The sequence below is a fragment of the Diabrotica undecimpunctata genome, chromosome 1 (assembly GCF_040954645.1).
Source record: "Diabrotica undecimpunctata isolate CICGRU chromosome 1, icDiaUnde3, whole genome shotgun sequence".
Taxonomy (NCBI): domain Eukaryota; kingdom Metazoa; phylum Arthropoda; class Insecta; order Coleoptera; family Chrysomelidae; genus Diabrotica; species Diabrotica undecimpunctata.
Genome location: NC_092803.1, coordinates 141,985,458 through 142,006,181, shown reverse-complemented (window position 1 = coordinate 142,006,181; position 20,724 = coordinate 141,985,458). Strand labels below are relative to the sequence as shown.

The following is a 20,724-nucleotide window of genomic DNA, read 5'->3' as shown; positions in this document are numbered from 1 at the left end:
GAAATAGAAGTTTTAATAATGAGTGCGAGAATTTCTTTTTTAGTAAAACGCAATATGTATTATTTACGCAACAGTCTTTCTCAGTATTCTAATTACCAAATTCCAAATAAAGATCAGATAAACTGGATTCTTTAAAATCAAATGTAACTAAACTACAGTCAATTTTGACGGCCTTTAGCAATCAAGCTAATAATATGGCTGAAGCTAGATTTGATATTGCCTGATGTATTGCTCGAATGCTTTACATTAGCGAAAACGCCGTATGTAAAGGGACCGTTTATTAAAAAAAAACTATCTTTGCACAAAGTTTTTCTGCGATTCCTTTTCTCGAGACACACAACCAAATGATGCATAACTGCAATTAATATATCTTTTAAAGGTAATGTAAAAATTATTTGAAGAACTGTATTGTATGCAGCTTAGCCCCTGATCTTTCACAATTGGCCGTTTTTATACGTTTTGTTTGATGTGTCTCTTAATAAACTTATAAGCATTATAACTGTTGGAGCTCCGGCAATGCTGGTTACTTATTGGGATTTTAAAAGATAATTCTCAGCTTCCACAATTAATACCTATATTATTAATTATAATATTAATAGGAATAGAAGTTTTATAAAATAAATAAAAATACAGAAAGCTTCCAAACATTAATAATCCAAGGTTAAAAGACAGCCAGACATCTTAAAAAGACTTGAAAAATTTAACCCTGGATAAAAGATGTCCTTCGTGTTATCAATCAAAACCCAGTCAGTACTTAAACATTTCAACAAGCAAATTTTTTATTGAGATGTTATTGATAAATCATTTGGCTCATAACATTATTTTTATTTGAACAACAGTATATTTGTGTGATTTTATCTATCAAGCCTCTAAAAAAGCTTTAATAAATTCTTAAATTTAAGGTTATTTGAATATCACTTTTTTTGTTTGATAAAAAACAAAGTAAACATTTCTTTCTTGTCAGCAACTCTCTTTTTGTAATAAATAATTAATGGTTTTGACAAGAAAAACCTTTTATTACCCTTGATAAAAACTTTGTATTACTACCAAGTATTGGTAAAAATTAAAAAACATTGTCCAATGTTAAAAATGTTTAGAATATCTAAAGATAATTATTATTCTGAAGGTGAATTATAATAAATCCATATTTATGGATAGAAATATAATCAATTTTTTGGCAGAGCATCCCTCTGTTTCATAAAACATAAAAATTTAAAAATTGGACGTTCGAGAACATATTCTAAATGAGTCACATACCTAAATAAGAAAAAGTAGAAGAATTTTTGTAGCATTGAACAATAATTGCAATAAATCAATATATGTATATCATTTGAATTCTTTAAATTTAATATTCTATTAGAATTACCCAAAAATGATAGTATCAGAAACCAAAGATTTAATTTCTGACCATCAATTTGGATTCGGGCAAGACCACAGTTCATAGAACGATTACATCGCGTTACTGAAAAAAATAGTATATCTCTAAAAGAAATGAAAATTGTACCACTGTAAAAGATGAATTCAGATGTTCTCCAAGCAATGTACTGATTCTAATGAAATACTCGATCTGAGATGTCAACGAAAAACAGTTGCCTTACGCCGACAAGTCTGTAATCCTAGAATCTCATAAAGTTTCAAACACTGGAAAACTTGAAATAATCATGAGAAATGGGAGTGAATATTTAATAAAAACTTTTCATTTATAAATAATAATGTATAAACTACTATAAAATTTTCAAAATGAGCTTTTGTTTTAATTGATACAGTTTTGTTTTGTTAATAAACTATTTGTTGAATATTTTTTTGTTTAAATATTGGCTAAGAGTTCGTATGCTTATATAGAAGCAGAACTGAATACTGAAATAAAGAATATATAAAATACCAGCTTCTGCAGAATATCATACAGGGAGAGATTTTAGGAAATCGTAGAGTTGGAAGGCGACGAATGCCATCGCTGCGCAAACTCAGAGACTCGTTTATTTGCTCGACTTGTAACGTATCAATTGTCTTAAATGTAACAATTCGGACGATGGTGTATTCAAGTGTTTCATAGACAGTTTTTATTGCCGTGACTGTGTCTTTGAATACAGTATTTTTAGCCTCCGCTATAATAAATTTTGTCTGGGTTAGAATATGCATACTTTCCCATGATCACGTGCAGTGCTACGTCACTTAAGTATTAGTCCTACCCATAATCTCTCAAGATTTAACTAGCTTTGGCTATAATTAAAAATTGACGTGTTAATAATTTCCCATGTGAACAAAACCACCACTTAATATAACTGTATATCCCCCTCTAAACATTAATTAACTTTGTCCACAAGGTGTTAAAGCAGAAAGCAGACAATACAGCCTAGCTCGGTTATCCTTTTCTTAGTTGTCCATCAAAATCGATTGTGACGTAAATATTTCAGTTGTTTTAAGTTCAGTGGTAAAACCTGAATTTATATGGGTTCCAGTGCGATTTCTATCTGAATGTCAACACGAGGCCAATCTCCTTTGTCAATATTTTTGTTAAAGAGTGTAAAAAACCTTTTTTTTATAGCATATATCTGAAAATCTCACCTCTTGTCAGGGCTTTAAAAACCAATGACCTGTTTCTTCCTTTTAAGTTTAGCATATGTTCTCCTCAGAGGCCAGTAACCTTATCATAATGTGAGTGCCATAAATATTATTTTGTTATTTTTGTGTGTAGTTAGGTTATGTGATAATACGGAACTTTAAAAAAAACATTAATTTTTATGAAACAGAATCATTATTGAGAATTTTTGATGTTTGAGTTTATTACGTTATGTAAGTTAGCTAAACGAAGCCACGTAATTTCTTTATTTTTTTTTAATATGTTACTATGTAGTAAGCGCCGTCCAAACTGAAAGACGAGCTTCCTTTGAAGTCGTGGAATAAACCGCAACAATTTGGTTCGCGACGAGTCACGATGAAACAGTACGCAAGCGGTTTTTTCTGCCGTACACATTACCGAATATAGCGTTCGCATACCGTATGCATACCGTTTGGCTCGTATATGTGTACCGACCTTAACGTTTGAGTTTGTAACGTAATTTTAGTGAGAACGAAACAAAGGCCTTTTTTTATTCGATTCAGGTGGTAGTCAAAGAATTATTTAATGTAATTTTGTTTCGTTTAAAAATTTAAAGTTTTAATTAAATTAACTTGCTAATTAAGTTTAATTTCGATTTACTTAAAGACTGCAACCCTTTTTGGTTATCAGAATATAAACGACAATGTGGCCGTAGGATAATTTTGTTAAGTATTTAATAAATACATGTTGACTAATTGCTAAAATTAGCATATATTTGTGTATATTTTTTTAGTATAAATAAACCGTTTTTTGAGAGTTATTATTTTTATTATAATAATATTTTATACACAATATAGGTAACTTTTTTAAAGTATTTTATTGAATATTAATATGTCGTTTCAGGTTATGGATAACTAAGTCAATTTTTATAATTTTATATGTTTTCTGACAATTTTTGTTCTTTGTAAGTCTCTGGTCAAGAGTTATTGGCGCCCTCTTTATTTTGAAATTTAACTGTATTTAGTGTTTTTTGTTTTTCTTTTTGTCAAACCTTTATCCAATTATTTTCTACCATTTATCTATTTGTTATTTATATATCTGATATTTTTCTATTAATCTATATCCTTACCCACCCCCAACGATGCTCCCACACTGAGCAACTTCGTAAAGTCTTGGTAAACGATCAGCTTTTTACCAACTCCTCAAAATGAAGCTACCGAGGAAAAAATAACTACTAAATTGACAGTTAGGTTTGTAATCAGCAAACCAAGTATACAAGGGACTTGCAGATACATTCGATAAAGAAAGAGATTTTAAAGTGCTAAGTATTCAAATATATTATGTACCGATTATCCTAATAGCATTGTTTTCGTAATGATTCAATGAAGGGGCAAACATACTAATCGAGATCAAACGTTTTACAGGATACAGTCTAATAATCAGATTTTAAGTTTTGAACGGTTTTAGGTAATTTTGTATTAATCTCCCTAAGTTAATCCTCTTACTGCAGTTAATAACGATTAGGGCTCTTTTTTAAGCCAAATTCTTCTTTAGTAATAATAATTTGTTTAATGTTCTACAGACTTCAAGTAATTTGGAGAATTACAAAAAAATTTAAGATAGTTAGGTATACCTATCTATCGGATGTGAGGAAAATTTCCATACTAATGATTATAATAATGAGAGTATTTAAATAAATCCGATATACTTAACTGTAAAATATTGTACTTTACAAGATAAGTGAAAAATAAATTTAAAAATTTTGAATTTAGATGATGGTATAAGTGCTAAAAAATTCATGTGAAATACAGCATTCAATATATCATATTAATATTCAAAACAAAACAAATGATGCATAGAATATTTCTCTTGCTGCCACATTTTTAATCTAACCGATAACAGCACCAAAGACCTAATAGAACAGATATGATTATCTGGCTTACACCTTTACCATTTGGAAATTTAAAGCCCGTAGACAAGACTTCTAATAATGCCTAACGAGCATTTATAACCAGTTTATCTTGCCAAACTTTTTTACAACATGCCCTTCATTTATCCATGTTTCATTTCAATAAAAAATCTTTTTACCTTCTCTCCTCAATTTTCGAATTTTCTATTGCTATTCTCATAAAAAATCCCAATTCACGTAAAGTGTTCCCCAATTTATCGTTTTTAATGTTTGGCAAAGATTCGTCTTCATTAAGGTATACTAAAAGTTTATCCAAAGTAAGAATCCTTTTTGTAAATAAAATTATCTTTTCTTCGAATCGCTTGTTTCACAGTTTCACAGTATCGTCTATATAAATGGGTTCTCTCCCTGTTGACGTTTTAGGTGCTTCTATAATACTTCCACTCTTTCGTTTCTCTAAAAATCTATAAATAGTTGCTTCTCCAACCGTCATATTTGAGTGACTTAGAAACTACACTCCGAACAGTAGTTGTAAAATGTTCATGTACAAGAGCATCAAGGACATTTAACACTAAAGTTTTCATTGGCACGGTTAAATGACTTTTTAATTTCACAGGAGTAAAATTAGATGTTTGTGGCCCTTTTACTACAGAAGTTCACGTACTAATATAGCTTTTTAATATAGAGCTAACAATTCTGCGTATTATAATCACAGGACTTTACAAACAAAACATGTTAATCTCACGCTCTCACGTATGGGTCTAACACACAAGAAGGAATTTAACTAGATATTACTGATGCTAACACCAGACTATCAATAATCCTTGCCAACGCTCCCATAATCTTTTAAGCAGAACTGCTAGCAATAGATTTTTATGCTCAAGTAAGCTTAAAAAATACCTCAATTTGGTCAGGATATTTATTGCCTTTAACAGTCAAGATGCACTAAAGAATCTAATATCTACAACTAATGGATTTCGTACTATTATAGCTGGAAACTGTTAGGGCTCACATAATTTTTTATTTTGTCTACTTTTAAAAGCTCTTAGAATTATTTGTAAATATTAGAGTATATGTATATTGTTATGTTAAAAAGATCAATAATATAACAAATTCTTCAAGAAATATTATATGCTTTTGTTCTTACCATCTCGCTTAGCGTTCACATACATCTGGGCGAATTCTTCTCCCATTGATATGGTGGAGTTTATTTGTGACTTAAGACTGCCCCATGGAATCCTAGGCTCCACAAATGGTACACCTCTGACCTTCCAGTAACGGAATGCCCATTGACAGTATACCACAAATATGGCTATGAATGCAAAAACTACTCCCGTAAGATCGTAACAGATATTCCCTGTGATGATGGCCATTTTTAAGTTGACTGAAACAAGTAAAAGAAATAAAGGTTTTTAATAAGGAGTGAAAAAATCATGAGTATTATTAACACTTATTTTTTACATCCATTGTGTGTATGCCAGTAAATAGATAAATCGTTTTGGACAAGGTGAAAAGCTCAGGGCGGGCGCTCATTTATACAATGAGAATTCAAACCTAAGCAATTTGTGCCATAGATCGTGTTGCTCTCTCTTGTACACGCTGCAGCCCGAGCGCTTGTTCTGTCATAAGCGCTTCATTAACAATTAAAAAACAATGTTTTAAAATTAAATAAGCCCAAAATTTCTATCGGAAAATTATTGAAACAGGTTTGAACTTGAATTTAGATCCTTGGTAAATTCAAAAATAATAGTTTTTGCTTGTGTTTTTGAGTGTTTAAAATCATAATTTTGCGTTTTATTTCAGTTTTAAATTGTTTATTACTCAAAAGCGATTAAGTTTGCAGAGAAATTACTGGTGAGACAGACCTATTATGTTATTTGTCAAAAAAAATTGTTTAAAAAGATTTGAATAACTTTTCGCCTGGGCGACCAATTGTACCTTATTTTGGGGTATCTCATGAAATTGATTATGCAAAAAAACCTCATGGGATTTTTCAATTTCATTAATATCGAGATTTATTAAGGAGTCTTGATTCGATATTCACGGACAAAGCAAACATTTTTATTTGTCTCTAATTAGTATTAGATTTGAGTGGTTTAATAATGGTGGTGTTTAGTATCAAAAAAACAGTGAAACGGCAGGCTTCATTAATATAAGTCATCTTTTATTTTTATAATTGCATTTAAATACAATTGAATTACCTACTCACTTTTCTATTTGTGTAGAATATAAAGTTAAGTACTCTTTTCAAAAAGTTATCAGTACTTCTATAATTATATTTTGAAGATAGGCCAGTAAGTTAACTTCATTAAAATAATGTCAGGTGTTAAATATAATAATTATTTATTAAATAAGAAATACTTAATACCAAAAATAAAAGTAATATAGATAAGAGTTTGGAAATAAATCACACCTCACACCTGTACATTTAAGTTAGAAGAAGACACAAATAAAAGCTTGATCTCAAATAATACACAAAACACAAAAGGAACAAAAAAAATTAAAAAACTAAAAGCTAAAGAAACAGATGAAATAGAACCAGAAATTGTGAAATGGATAGGCGAGTAAGCTATAGACTGGTTTTGGAGCAATAAATTAAGATATAAATTGAAAAAAAACCTAAAGAACAAGAAAATAGAGACAGACAAAACAACAGATAATATTTTTGTGATGAGAAACATAATAAAAAGAGAAATGGAGACATGGAAGGAACTAGTACTAGCATTAGTAAACAAATCAGGGGAGAAAGATCGGAAGATTTTCTCCTAGAGAGGGGAGTAAAACAATAAGGTAGTCTGATCCATCTAATTTTTATAATAATCATGGATAGAATAACAAAAAGTACGAGATATAAAATGAGGACCCTATAAACAACAGTTGAAGGATCCTCATCGACTGTTTTCCTTGGTTTTAGGAAAGAGTACCCTGTTTCTATATAGTCTTCATCTTTGATGGATTAAGCATAATTTTCTCTTCCTGCCTTGTGTAGACAATATCGTATTTCAATATTTGCTTAGTTTGTACTACTCAAGTCTAATGTTCATTTGGTGATTTTATTTGGAGAAATAATATTTCTCTTCTTCTTCTTGTTTTATATAAGAATTTTGCTATTTTGCTTGTTCATTGAAGGGTTGATGCCTCTATAGAAGATTGTTACTCCAACTCTTGGGCGCTCGGCCGATACTTTTTCTACCACTTGGTGGTATGTTCCTTGCTATTTAAGGACTATTGTGTCCGCCATTATACTAAGGTGATTATTCCATTCATTTTTCCTGTAAGTTTTATTTCTACTGTAATATTATTTTTCAATATTATTTTTTTAAAGTTATACTTTACGTGGCTTAACTTAAATCGTGACAGTACCATTATCTGTTAAACGTAATTACAGTGCTAGACTGACTTCCAACTATTTTAAAATATTCGTTGTTTATCAAACAAGCAAAAACTCCTCCTTATGAAATAACCAACAATACAGAATATTTTAAAATACATTTTCATATATTTCCCTACGCTTTATCATTAATCTTCTATTTGCAAACTACGTATAAAGTATTGCAAAAGAATCACTACAGACTGTAACGAAGTAGCTTCTTGTTCAGCAACCAAAAATATTAACGAATGGGAGATAGAAGTATAAATGTTTTAAAACGACCCCAAAATAAATAAAATATATTAATAAAATTTAACGAAGATGCTTGAATATTTCAACGATTTAGTACAAAATAAAGTTGTTGAGAACATTTTTTCTCTCAGTGCTTTCTAGTAGTACTTAATAAGTAAGGTAGTGTATCCGTGGTTGGTCTTTCAAAAGAGTCCATCTTATTATTTTGATTGCATTTTGTGAATATGTGAGTTTTATTCCAAATTATTTTATTTTAACGATATAGATATCTGTCATTAGTCAACCTCCTCCATTCCAGTATCGTTTATCATGTGTGGGTGGGCCGTCTTTTTAAAAAAATATACATCATCTTCTGTGTATAGTCATTGATTATAAACCATACCCATGTGTGGTTTATAATCAATGGTATAGTCGACTTCGAATCCGGCAAGACAATTTAAACTGAAAATAACAAAATTCAGTTTGGCAACAGTGTGTGAGGAACAAGTATTCTCGGATATCAACAGCACCGTATTATGCTTTAAAATATTTTCAAATAATTATTTTCTTCAACGTTTTATTAATGTTGCTCCAATAAGGAAAGTCATATAAGTATCAAATATAAAAAAATATTAAACCAGTATTGTTCTGAAGCTATTTTCTTGTGGCATCTTAAAGTAATTACTATTTTACTGGGAATAGGCCACAATTGAAGTTTAAAATAAGTTTATTGCCGTTTCAATTAAACAAATTTAGTTTTTTGTTATTTGGTGAAAAATTCTCCTAATAATTTAATTGTATCTGACTCATTTATATTGACAATTTAGTCATAATAATAAACATTTTAAAGTAGACGACTTTAAAATAATATTGCCAATATTGCTCAGTTGCGTTCCTAGGACCACTTTATTGTGAGATAGTTCATTCGATTACTGAAATCAACTTTTACTTAAGAATATCCACCAGAAAAAATCATAGCATGTAATTCTTCTTTAACACATGTCATGATGACAGTAAAATTCTCCTGTTTGTGATTCCATAGTAAATCATGAGGGAAAAACCAGGAAAAAAACTCATAATACTGATTGTGATACTAAATTCTGATTTTATATGTTTGTTATTTAAAAACATAAATGATATATCCGCGATATGTTACTGTCTTAATAATAGTGATATTTTCCTTCTATAAACTTCCTGTTTTTGGTCTCATTTAGCAAAATTAGAGACGCTTCTTCGATTTTTTTCTTTTTACCATATGTTTCTTGTAGGACTATACTTAAATCATTCCATTGAACCCTATGTTCATTTTCCCATGCGTGTTGACATATTTGAGTTCTATCAAATTTTCTATTTTTTAAATAAGATTTATGTTCACTTATTCTAACATTTATTGGCCTTGATTTTTCACCTAAATAAAACTGATCGCATTCACAAGGTATTTTATAAATACAATTCTTTGTTTTTTCTTATTCATTGTAGATTTTAGATAAAGTTGATCTCAATGTTAGGTTTGAAATCAATTTTGTCTAAAATTTATTTAAACAAATAAACGCATTGAGATCTATTTTATCTAAAATCAAACCTAGCAATAAACAAGAAAGAACAAAGCATTGGATTTACAAGAAACAGATCAGAAAAGAGCAAAATCAAAGAAGCGGCTCTAATTATTGTGCTGAATGAGACCAATTGTGACGCAAATTCCTCTGCAGAATTCAGTAGGATATGGTTACCCATATTAAAAGAAAAAAAAAACACGCTATTAGTAAGTCAGTAACATATTGAGTATACATTTATGCTTTTTAAATAAGAAACATATAAAATCAGAATTTGGTGTTTATTGATAGTAGACTAAATCTAAGAAAAAAATACTTACCATGTCGGAATAGTATTATGAAGTTTTTTTCCTGTTTTTTTTTTATGATTTGCTATGCAATCACTAACAGGAAAATTTTACTGGTAAAATGTCATCATGGTATGCATGTGGTTGTATTTTTAAAGACAAATCACATGCTATGATTTTTCTGACGGATATTCTTAAGTTAAAGTTGATTTCATGTAAACAAATGAACTATCTTAGAATAAAATGGTCCCAGAAACACAACAATTTTTCACCCAGTAACAAAAAACAAAATTTGTTTAATTTACTAATGTTTGTATTTTGAAAACGATTTCTGAAGAGGAAATTGAAACGTCAATAAACTTATTTTAACCTTCAATTGTTGCTTATTTCCATTAAAATAGTAATTACTTTAAAATGTCACAAGGAAAATAGCCTCAGAACAATATTGTTTAATAACTAAACTATCTAAGTAAGAGTTGTCGGTTTGAAATAAAAGTCCCTAACTATAAAAGATCAAATCCAGAATAATGATGAACTTTAAAAAGTTACGAAAGAATAAACAAACCCACAAATTATTATAACGAAAGCAGTAGATGATGTAGACACATAGAACAAAGAATAAAAGTAAACCATGGATATAGCAACGCTATGAGATAAGAAAAACTAATTGGATATAAGAGTGGAGAAAATGAATTAGATTAGTCAATCGACAATAATAGTAGACAAAAAATTAATTAACACATACAGTGGAAAAAAACTACGTCAAGAGGAGGAAAATTGAAATAAAACACACAAATACCTGTTCAAAATATGACAAGCATTTATTTTTATAAGAACAAATTTACACAAAAATATAATTTAAACAAAGTTTGATGCACTAATGAAGAACTTTAAATATTAACTTAACTAGTTTTTGAAAATTGAGCTTTGTAATAACAGTTAAATAGTTCTTTGTTAAAAATAGTGAACCTTGACCGACCACGTCATTGTCTAATAAATATGATCAAAATTATATTGGTAAATTGGAGACTATAGTTAATCGCAATAAAAAAAATACTTACCAAAGTTTTTAAACAATTATTAAAAGCACTACTGTAAATATAATATTATTTTGTACTTTTTTTTACTTTTTTACAGTCTAACCATAATAATAATTATTTGAGTAATTTACAGCGACACTAACTGTGCGCCGGAACAGCTACTAATTTGCTCTTTTTAGGAATATATAAGAATTGTAAATTTTTGACGATAACGATAATAATAATCATAAAACAAACGATTTGAATTTTTTGTTCATACAAACTTCAAACAAAATTATACACCTTGAATTTTTTACTTGAACTTTTTTGAAGATCCATTAGTCAGCTGTGCAAATATCTTTCTAGTGTCACAGATTATCCTTTTTAAAAAGACAGAACAAAGTGTTTGGGATACCCGACAGAAGAGAAGGATTCTTGCTATTTGTACGTAAAATCCAATTATTATCTTAAAATCTTATGGTTATAAGATGTTATGATGGTTATAAAAATAAAAATAGTTTAGTTAATTTTTTTAAATTATTAGGTTTATAGGTGACGCCATCTATCGCAGGAACGGGACACGTCGATAATTATTACTGAATTGTCAGTTCCAACAAAAGTTGCGGATAAATGCCGCTAGTGCGTAATAGAATTATCCACCCTCATATCCGTTTCTAAATTTACCAAAAAGAGTTTGATAATGCCCAATAGCATCTACTCTAGCCAATTCTAATTAACATGGATATTGCGATGTATCTGGTCAAACGATTTAAAATTTGTGTCAGCACAATATGGCAATAATGAGGTTAGAAAGTTGGATTTCTCAGTGTGAAATCAGAAAATCTAAAAAAGCAGTTCATATATTATTCTCAAGTTTACTTTATGTACATGAATAATATTTAATGAGACTGGTTTTAGATGAACGGGAAGAAGGATCGCTAACCTAAGTTTTGTCAACGGCACAATATTTATCACATGGTGAGTAAGTTAATAGTTAAGTTATTTTTGTGATACGTTACATCACATAGGTTTTTAAAGTTTTAAAAGTTTTTTGAGGAAGAAAGATGAATTGCAATATTATTTTCCATATAACTCGAGGTTCGTCACTACCTGGATGGTCTTGATCTTATATTAATCAAGCAGCCGTTTGATATTTAACCGTTTTTTGTCAAGATATACGCATTCTTTAATTATTAGACATATACGAATGTTACCGTTATATTAAATCTATAAGTATTAAGTTATAATCTGTAAGTTATAAATAAGTTCATCATCATCCAGCCTCAAGAGTCCACTGCTGAACATAGGCCTCTTCCTCATGTTTCCAACCCCGTCTATCGTGCGCCGCTCTCATCCAGTTTTTATTGAGTCTTCTTAAATCGTCAGTCCATCTTGTAGGTGGTCGACCGACGCTTCTCTTATCTTCCCTTGGCCTCCATTCCAATAACCTCTTTGTCCATCGCCCATCTGTCATTCTGGCTATGTGTCCTGTCCATCTCCATTTTAGTCTGGCTATCTTCTCGATGATGTCAATCACTCCGGTTCTTCTCCTGATGTCTTCGTTGGTTATCCTGTCTCGCAGAGTTATTCCTAACATGGACCGCTCCATTCTTCTCTGCGTGACTCTCAGTTTGTAGTCTATAATAAGTCTTATAGTATAATAAGAGAATTTTTGCTTTTTGACGTTGCATTTTTCTGTCAAGTTTATGCAGCTAATCTGTCATGATATCTCTGGTCATCCCGACCTTATTATTGTAGTACCAGTCGACTTGGAGTTTATTAACATGAACTTTTTTAAAACATCGAGGATTTTTACTTTTACCAATCACTAAAGGTTTTTTTTTTACCCCATTTAAATTTGCACAAAATAATACGGTCAGCCTTGCCTTAGCAGATTTACCCCCAGTGCATTTTTCATTACGAAATGTAAAATTTTACTTGGTAAGGCGCAACAATACAGACCAGTTTAGTCAGCGTTATAAATATCTTTGGGTAAATAGCCACTTAATAAGTTTTGCAGTTTTCTTCGTCACTCTGAAACGTTGTCAAGGTTAAAATTTGCAATTTGCAACTTCTCCAGAAATTTCTCTAAATTTAATATTATGTCTAAATCAAAACTTGTCAAGCCAACCATTGAAAGCTTTAAAATTCAAATTGAGTTCTTTTGCCGCTTCTGAAGCTCTTTCTTTTATTATCGGTTCAGATAATGAAATGTTTTTACTTCTCTCTTTACAAAGCCAATCGTACACTATAGTATAGATGACAATACTTGCAGTTTTAATCCTTTTTTTTTTGGTGAACATCTCCACTTTCACTATACCACTTTTTTAAATGGGCCTTTTTCTTTAAAATGTCATCAACTTTTTTCCTATTTGAAACTTTTTGGCTAAAACTCGAACACTATAATTATTTTTTTCAGATACTTCTGTCACCGATATTTTTTCTTCAAATCATAATCTTTTAATTAGCCAAAACTCAGCCAAAGAGGCCTTTGCTCTAAGTTTGTGAAAAGAAATACCCAATTTAGGAATGAAGGAAGAAATATTAGAAGACATAAAAAATGTAAACAAGGAAATTGACTTTTTTTTATTACAATGGGAACAAAAATCTTCAATACAATAAAGGATCTCTTGCAAATACATGGAATAAAAATGCTAATAATGTGCAGAGACATAGACAACACGGTAGGATAAAATTGATCAACGGAAGCATGGAACAAAAGAAGTAAGAAGTAAGTAAGGAGTGGACAAAATATTCTTCTTCTTCTTCTTGACGTGCCATATTAGAATTATTTGACGTTCGGAGAAGCAAAGACTTCTAGATCTTCTGTCACGTGAAATAATTTTGCTGCATTTTATATCAGAGTCCAGTCACGAATGTTTTTTAACCAAGCAAACAATACACAAACATATTACAGGAGAATAGATTAGAAAACATAATGAAACTGCTGAAATATGAAGGCGCAAGGATCGTATTCTTTAAACGAGTGTTGTTTAGTAAAATCAAAGCAGGAGAAAAGATTCCAGATAAGTGGAATCTATCATACATGTCCTTCATTTACAAAAGATGACAAAAGTTCAACACAAGGACCATTAGGCGAAGAACTAGCCGGATTCCGAAAAGCCAGATTATGTCTAGATAATATATCCATCATACCGTGGATAGGTGAAAGAAAAGAACAAAGAGAAAAATATTATGACAAAACAATAATTAAATGAAGCAATGAGAAGAATGTACGTTAGAGAAAAATAGGTGGGGGACATGGAGAAAATATTTTATAAGGAAAATAAAATATATATATATATATATATATATATATATATATATATATATATATATATATATATATATATATATATATATATATATATATATATATATATATATATATATATATATATATATATATATATATATAAGATATAGGGACACGAGATAAATATGTGTAAGACCGAATACTTGTACCGAATGCATTGGATCCAAAGTTGCAGATGTGAACTTAAGTTTAGTAGCAGAGACTGTTAAGAGTTGTAAGAGTTGTAAGTTTTTAGGGTCAATATTAAGCCGCCAAGATGGTAATTGTATGAAAGATATATAAATGAAAATAGAATTGGGAAAACAAGCTACGAAAACACTTTATGTAGTGATCTGGAACAACACTTTAACCAATGAAAGCAAAAAAAGGATCTCTCAAAGCATAAAATATTACACTATATGGAGCGAAAGTATGTAAATAAAATACTTGAATTGTACTTTATAATAAGATGTCTAGATGTCTAGATCTAGAGAAGATGTCTACAAATCACCAGAGAGGATAAAATAAGAACAGATAATCTATGGTACAGGATAGAAGTAGAATGCTTAATAACAAAAAATTTGGAAAACAGTGCCTTGAAGACTTACCTGCATGTACAAATAATGTCAGAGCATAGGTAGCTGAAAAGAATATTAGACTGGGGCTCACCAGGAAGAAGACGTAGAGGAAAACCTGCTACAAGATGAAAAACGTACATAGGAAATGCTATGATAGATAGAGACCTCAGAGAAGGTGACTGGGAGAATAGAGTCGTGTGGAGGATAAAAACGGCAAATATATAATTGGAACAAGATGAGGAAGAAGAAGAAAATACTAATAAATATGGGATACCAGCGAGAAAAGGAGACTTACATATGTACATCAATAAATAAAATAATCAATAAAACTAAAACCTAAATACAAGTACTTTATAATAAAAAAAGTGTCAACAGGAACAGATATTACACAGAAACTGGGAAAAACAAGGCGAGCAGTAAGAAAAGTAGGGCTATATGACGAATATCCTTGAATATGTTGTAACTTTAAAGAATTTTTTAAATAATATTGGTTTCAATTCAGCCATTGCAACAATTTTTAGCATCAAACAAAAAAAAACACACTTTTCGCAATTAAATTAAAATACTTTAAACAATTTTTTACATTCCATCAGGACCGTACAGAAGGAAAAAGGAAGTAAGTAGAGAAAACAATTATAACATACCTTTTTAAAAAGTTTTGGTAGATTTTTAAAAATTTTCCTTTCAGACTTTATAAATATGTATAACATATCAATTAAATTTAAATGATTCAAATCAGTAAGCGATAAAAAAATATTTATTTTTACTTCATTAGACCATAACTTTGAATTTCTAATTTCATTTATTTTATAAATTTTTAAAAATATTGACTTTAATGATACCGGAAGCTTATTTCTAAATAGGAAAAAATGTAAATCGGATAGTTATTTCGGAACAGAAAGAGTACAATCTAAATAAAGGCTGAATAAACAAAAATAATAATATGTTAACTTACTTGATTAATAACAAAATTATTACACTATAATTTTGTTGTTACGGGATGTTTCGCATCCTAGGACTCCACTATCTAGAATAAAGGTATGGATGTTGGAAGTACCACGTTTATAAAAAATACCAAAGCTTTTATCATATCAGAAATCTTGCATAAATTAAAATTGTGTAAAGACAGATACCTCTTCTAATAAGTGGTCTTTATGTTAACCAGGTAAATTATTATCCAAAAAATTGATAAAATAAACAATCCGTGTGCATGAATGTCATGAAATTGCTTAATAGAAACAATTGTTCTAGATAACAAGCATTCCGAAGCCGGGTTCTTGATTTTATTAAGATGTTATTATATCAAAAGGGAAATAAATAAAAAAAATCACATGAAATTTTTTTTATTTTAAAACTTTTTACAAAATTTTAGTGAAGAGGTTAGGAAATTATTACTGTAAACTCATTTCAATATTGCAATTTTTTGCAATTAATATTGCAATGTTTTGCAACATTTTCGGCATTTTTTTTAGAAGTTTATACCTAAATAATGAAATGCAATGTACTTGTACTGTCCATCTAATTTACTTACCGTTGCACGTCATTATCATTGACAGAGATCGAAGTTGACATAGTTGCCAAAGTATAAAAAAATCCTGAATCCTTTTTAAATCAAATAGGTCGCATAATTATTGCAAAAGTGGATTATACAACAAAACAAATTAATATTTAATGTAAATATACTCAGTGACATTAGAAGTGTTACACCCAGAAGGAATAATTTTTTGAACTTAATTTTTTGGCAACATGGTAGATTTACATCAAGAATGAAACGATAACGTTGTCAAGAATTTTTATTAACAAGTAATCAAAAAAAAATTAATAATGTGTTTGGCGATCCCGTAGCTGAATACACTCCTGTATACGTCTAGGCATGGACAAAATGAGATGTTCAATGTCTGCTTGTGGCTCCTCGTTCCAAGCAACTTAAACTTCATGTATTAACTGTGCCAGAGTCTGTGCAGGATGGTGCAAAGTGGACAGTATCCTTCACATCATATCCCATACATGTTCGATAGGATTTAAATCCGGGACACGGGGCGGCCGTGGCAACACATTAACGCCAGCTTCTTGGAATAAGTCCATAGTTTGATGAGCAATATGGGGAAGTACGTTGTGTTGCTGAAAAAGGACGTCTCGACGGCCGTCGAGATAAGGCAGTAAACTGGTTTGTAAGATGTCTTCAACATAACGCGCAGCTGTGATATTGCCTCGAATAAACACAAATGGTGATCGGTTACCATAGGCAATAGCCCGCCAAACCATTAATCCAACTGTCCTGTATACATGCCTCTCAACAGCAAACCCGATATCTCGTCGTTCTCCACGGCGGCGTCTTACCATCCTACGACCATTATGCATTCCTAAACAGAATCGTGATTCATCGCTGAATGCTACATTACGCCATTCTGCTTGCCAATGCTGCCGTTCTCTGCACCAATTCAAACGTTGATGACCGTGGTCCGCAGTCTAAGGAAGCACTAGTCATGGGAGAAATGAAACTAGTCCAAAGGCTCGAATACGACGGTATAGTGTACGCATACTAACAGGTCTACCTACTACTCCAAACCATTGATCGGCAATTTGACGCGCAGTAGCAAAACGGTCTCGCAGAGCCAGTAATCTAAAGCGCCTATCTTGACGCTCTGTGGTACGCCTTGGTTGGTCTTCTTCGTATTTCTCTGCCTTAGTTTGTCCACACACAACAGACACGCATAGCCGTTATTGCCGTACAAATAACACGACGGCCAATTTCGCGATACGACAAGCCCATATCTTTATACACAATAATTCTACCCCTGTCAAAATCGCTAAAATGGTAGTAATTATGGTTTATTCGAACTCGAGGCATTTTCTTACACTGAATACAATTAGACTGAGGAACAATAACTAAAAATTTCTATACGAACCGGTTTTCACAGGTCGGTCTCTCACAAAAAAATTATAGAATAGAGAATTATAGAATAGAATATAGAAGATAAAACTTTATTTTTACAAAAAGTAGAAGAGATAAACCATTGGTATTGTTATCATAGCATGTTTTAAATATAGTCATTCTGTTGGCAAAAAATTAAGTTCAAGAAATTACTCCTTCTGGGTGTAACACTTCTAAATGTCACTGAGCATAAATAGAAACAAAACCAGAGTTAAAAATTAATCTTGTTAAAAACAATTTGAGCCGCTTGTATGCATCGTATAAAGATGTAAAATGGAATACATAGATATAGTATTTTTCATAAAAAATGCGTGCACATCATTCAAGTATTAAGACGTCACAACCGCACAGCGTTGCCGAAACATTATAATAGTAAGTGAGAAATTTTTAAAATGTTAACTATTTGTAAAACTATTATATTAACAGTAAATACACTTTACTGGGATTACTGCAACACACTAAAATACATAAGAAAACATTATACATACAAAATTATACATTCTAAATTTTAAACTTACCACTTTTAGAGCATTAATAATAAAAACTTCCCGCCATTATTTCTTGTTCAAAATATTTTATGCTATATGAAAGCTTATTAGCTGTCTACAGACTTTTAGTTGTTTTGGCATAGCACAATCACAATACACAACAATAATTAGTTTTTAAAGCTATTAATCTAAATTTAATATGTATTATGTATTTATAAATACAATTTATTAATATATAATATATTATGTTCAAATTGTGTAAGAAATCAAAACATAAACAAAATTCTTACTCTAAAAAAGCGGCAACACTTTAAACAATAATTTTACCACACGCTGAACTATCAAAAAATTTGAAGTATTCCAATATTCCCAAGTATTCCCAAAAATTCTCAATATAATGATGATTACAAATTTCTGTTTATTATACCACTATGACGCCTATCGAGCAGTTCCGTATGGGTTTCATATTATTAGCTGTGTTGGGAAAATTTAAATACTAAGGTTGACGTTCCGGAAATTTTAAATATAAGTGACGTCACTTTATATAAATTGTGACGTGCAAGCATTTTTATATGAAAAATACTATATTTATTTTATTTTATGTAAAATGTAAAATGAAAAGTGTCAACAAAGCTACTGTCAAATAAGTGTTACCAATTTATGCCAAAATATCACGTTCGTTTGATTACAGTTACAGTGGGTTCCGAACAAATGTTCTTCATAAAAACGCTTTATAATGCATTTATACAAATTAAATGAAACATATTATTGTGTGTTAACATAATGTGTTAACATTAATAGAAATCTTTAAATATTATTTCGTATATAATTAAATATGTCTATAGTAGAAATCCTCAATTCAGAAGAGTGATTTCATAGTTTAAACGCCGAATATCCTCAAATTTAAATGTACACAGCGGCCCTCGAAAACCCCCTGTTTTCTCGATTGCAATTTGCGTTTCCACATAAGAAATTACAGAATATATAAAGTAGTATATTTATTTGTGCTTCTCTATAGTAGACTTGACCAGAAGTTGTCGTACAGTGTAGCCAATTCTTGTTTACAAGTAGTAATTATGGTCATACAAAACCTGTATTCTTCCACGCAGCGATTATTACCGTCATAAAAATACCAAAAAACATTTTTTCAATATTAAAAATTAAGCAAAAAATTGTGATAAAATAAATTTTATTCATATGTTCCGTTTCGTTACATATTTAAATTTATAAAATACAAATCGATATTTTAAAACAATATTCTTCAATCGTTTGGCAATGTTGGAATTAGCGAGGAAAGTCTGTTTTACAATTTGGACCCAGACATGCCGTAAAACTAGTTTTATTATTTTTTAGCCGAAGAAATGGTTCATTTACATTGGCGTTTCTATGGGTAGTGCATGTGTTTTTGTGAGTATATTTTATCTGATAAGTTTGTAAACTTGTTGTTGTCAATACTGTTTTATCAATACTGTATTGTAGTATTGATAAAACGTGTTATTGATAATAAGAGTGTTATAGTTTGTCGTTTTATAGTAAATTTTTAGTTATATTCTGTAATTATTGAAATACAATGGACGAAAAAACGAGTTGTTCCAAGAGAAGACAGCAAAATTCTGATGTTGATTCCAAAAATGAAAAGCCGCAAAAGAGACGGAAAATGTTAACGTCCGAAGAGAAGGTAATGATACGAAACGTTTATGAAGGAATTGTCGGCAGAAAAATGGCATTAAATGTTAGCCAAGCGGTCGACATTTGTAGCAGTTTAACAAAAGTATCCGTTAGCTGTATTTATCGTGTTTAAAAATACATCGGAAAATAAAATGCAAGAAAAAGGTAAAGTTAGAGGTAGGAAAAGCATTGTTTTGGATGACGAGACAAGAAATACATATTATACTTCGAAAAATTCATTCATTTTATTTTCGGAGTGAAATTCCAACACGGAAAAAAATTTCTCAAGAGCTCGAAAACGATGACTCTTTACCCAAGATATCTCGTAGGGCCTTAATCAGGACCATGCGCGAAATAAACTTTCGATATGTAAAACGCAACAGAAAAAGTATGCTATTAGAAAAAAATGAAATTATTCTGTGGAGAAGAAAATATTTAGAAGAAACACGAAAAATTCGTAGCACTGGACGAAAAATATATTATTTGGATGAAACCTGGATTAACGAAGCGAAGGTCATACAGTTGGAAACGTTTGGCAAGATTTAAATGTCAAAAGTAAACGCGAAGCATTTATAGAAGGCTGATCTACAGGATTAAAAGCTCCATTAGGAAAGGGACGGCGTTTAATCATCACCCATATAGGAAGTGATACAGGGTTCCTTGATGATGTTTTGCTTCAAGTTGAGTCGAAAAAAACAGGTGATTAATATGAAGAAATGACTTCCGAAGTATTTGAGCGCTGGTTTAAGAGAATCTTACCAAAATTGGAATCTGGGCCTGTGGTTGTTATAAACAATGAGCCATATCATAGCCGCAGACTAGAACAATTACCGATGACGGCATGGCGGAAAG

The 20,724-nt window shown here is 30.5% G+C and overlaps 1 protein-coding gene across 1 annotated transcript in view; it reads right to left on the bottom strand.

Annotated features, from left to right (window-relative positions):
- LOC140435586 (uncharacterized) overlaps nt 1–20,724 on the bottom strand; it is a 163,871-nt gene that overhangs the window by 14,873 nt on the left and 128,274 nt on the right. The window contains exon 12 of the mRNA XM_072524336.1: nt 5,596–5,832. Within this exon, the coding sequence (XP_072380437.1) occupies nt 5,596–5,832 (237 nt within the window). The remainder of the gene's footprint in view (nt 1–5,595; nt 5,833–20,724) is intronic.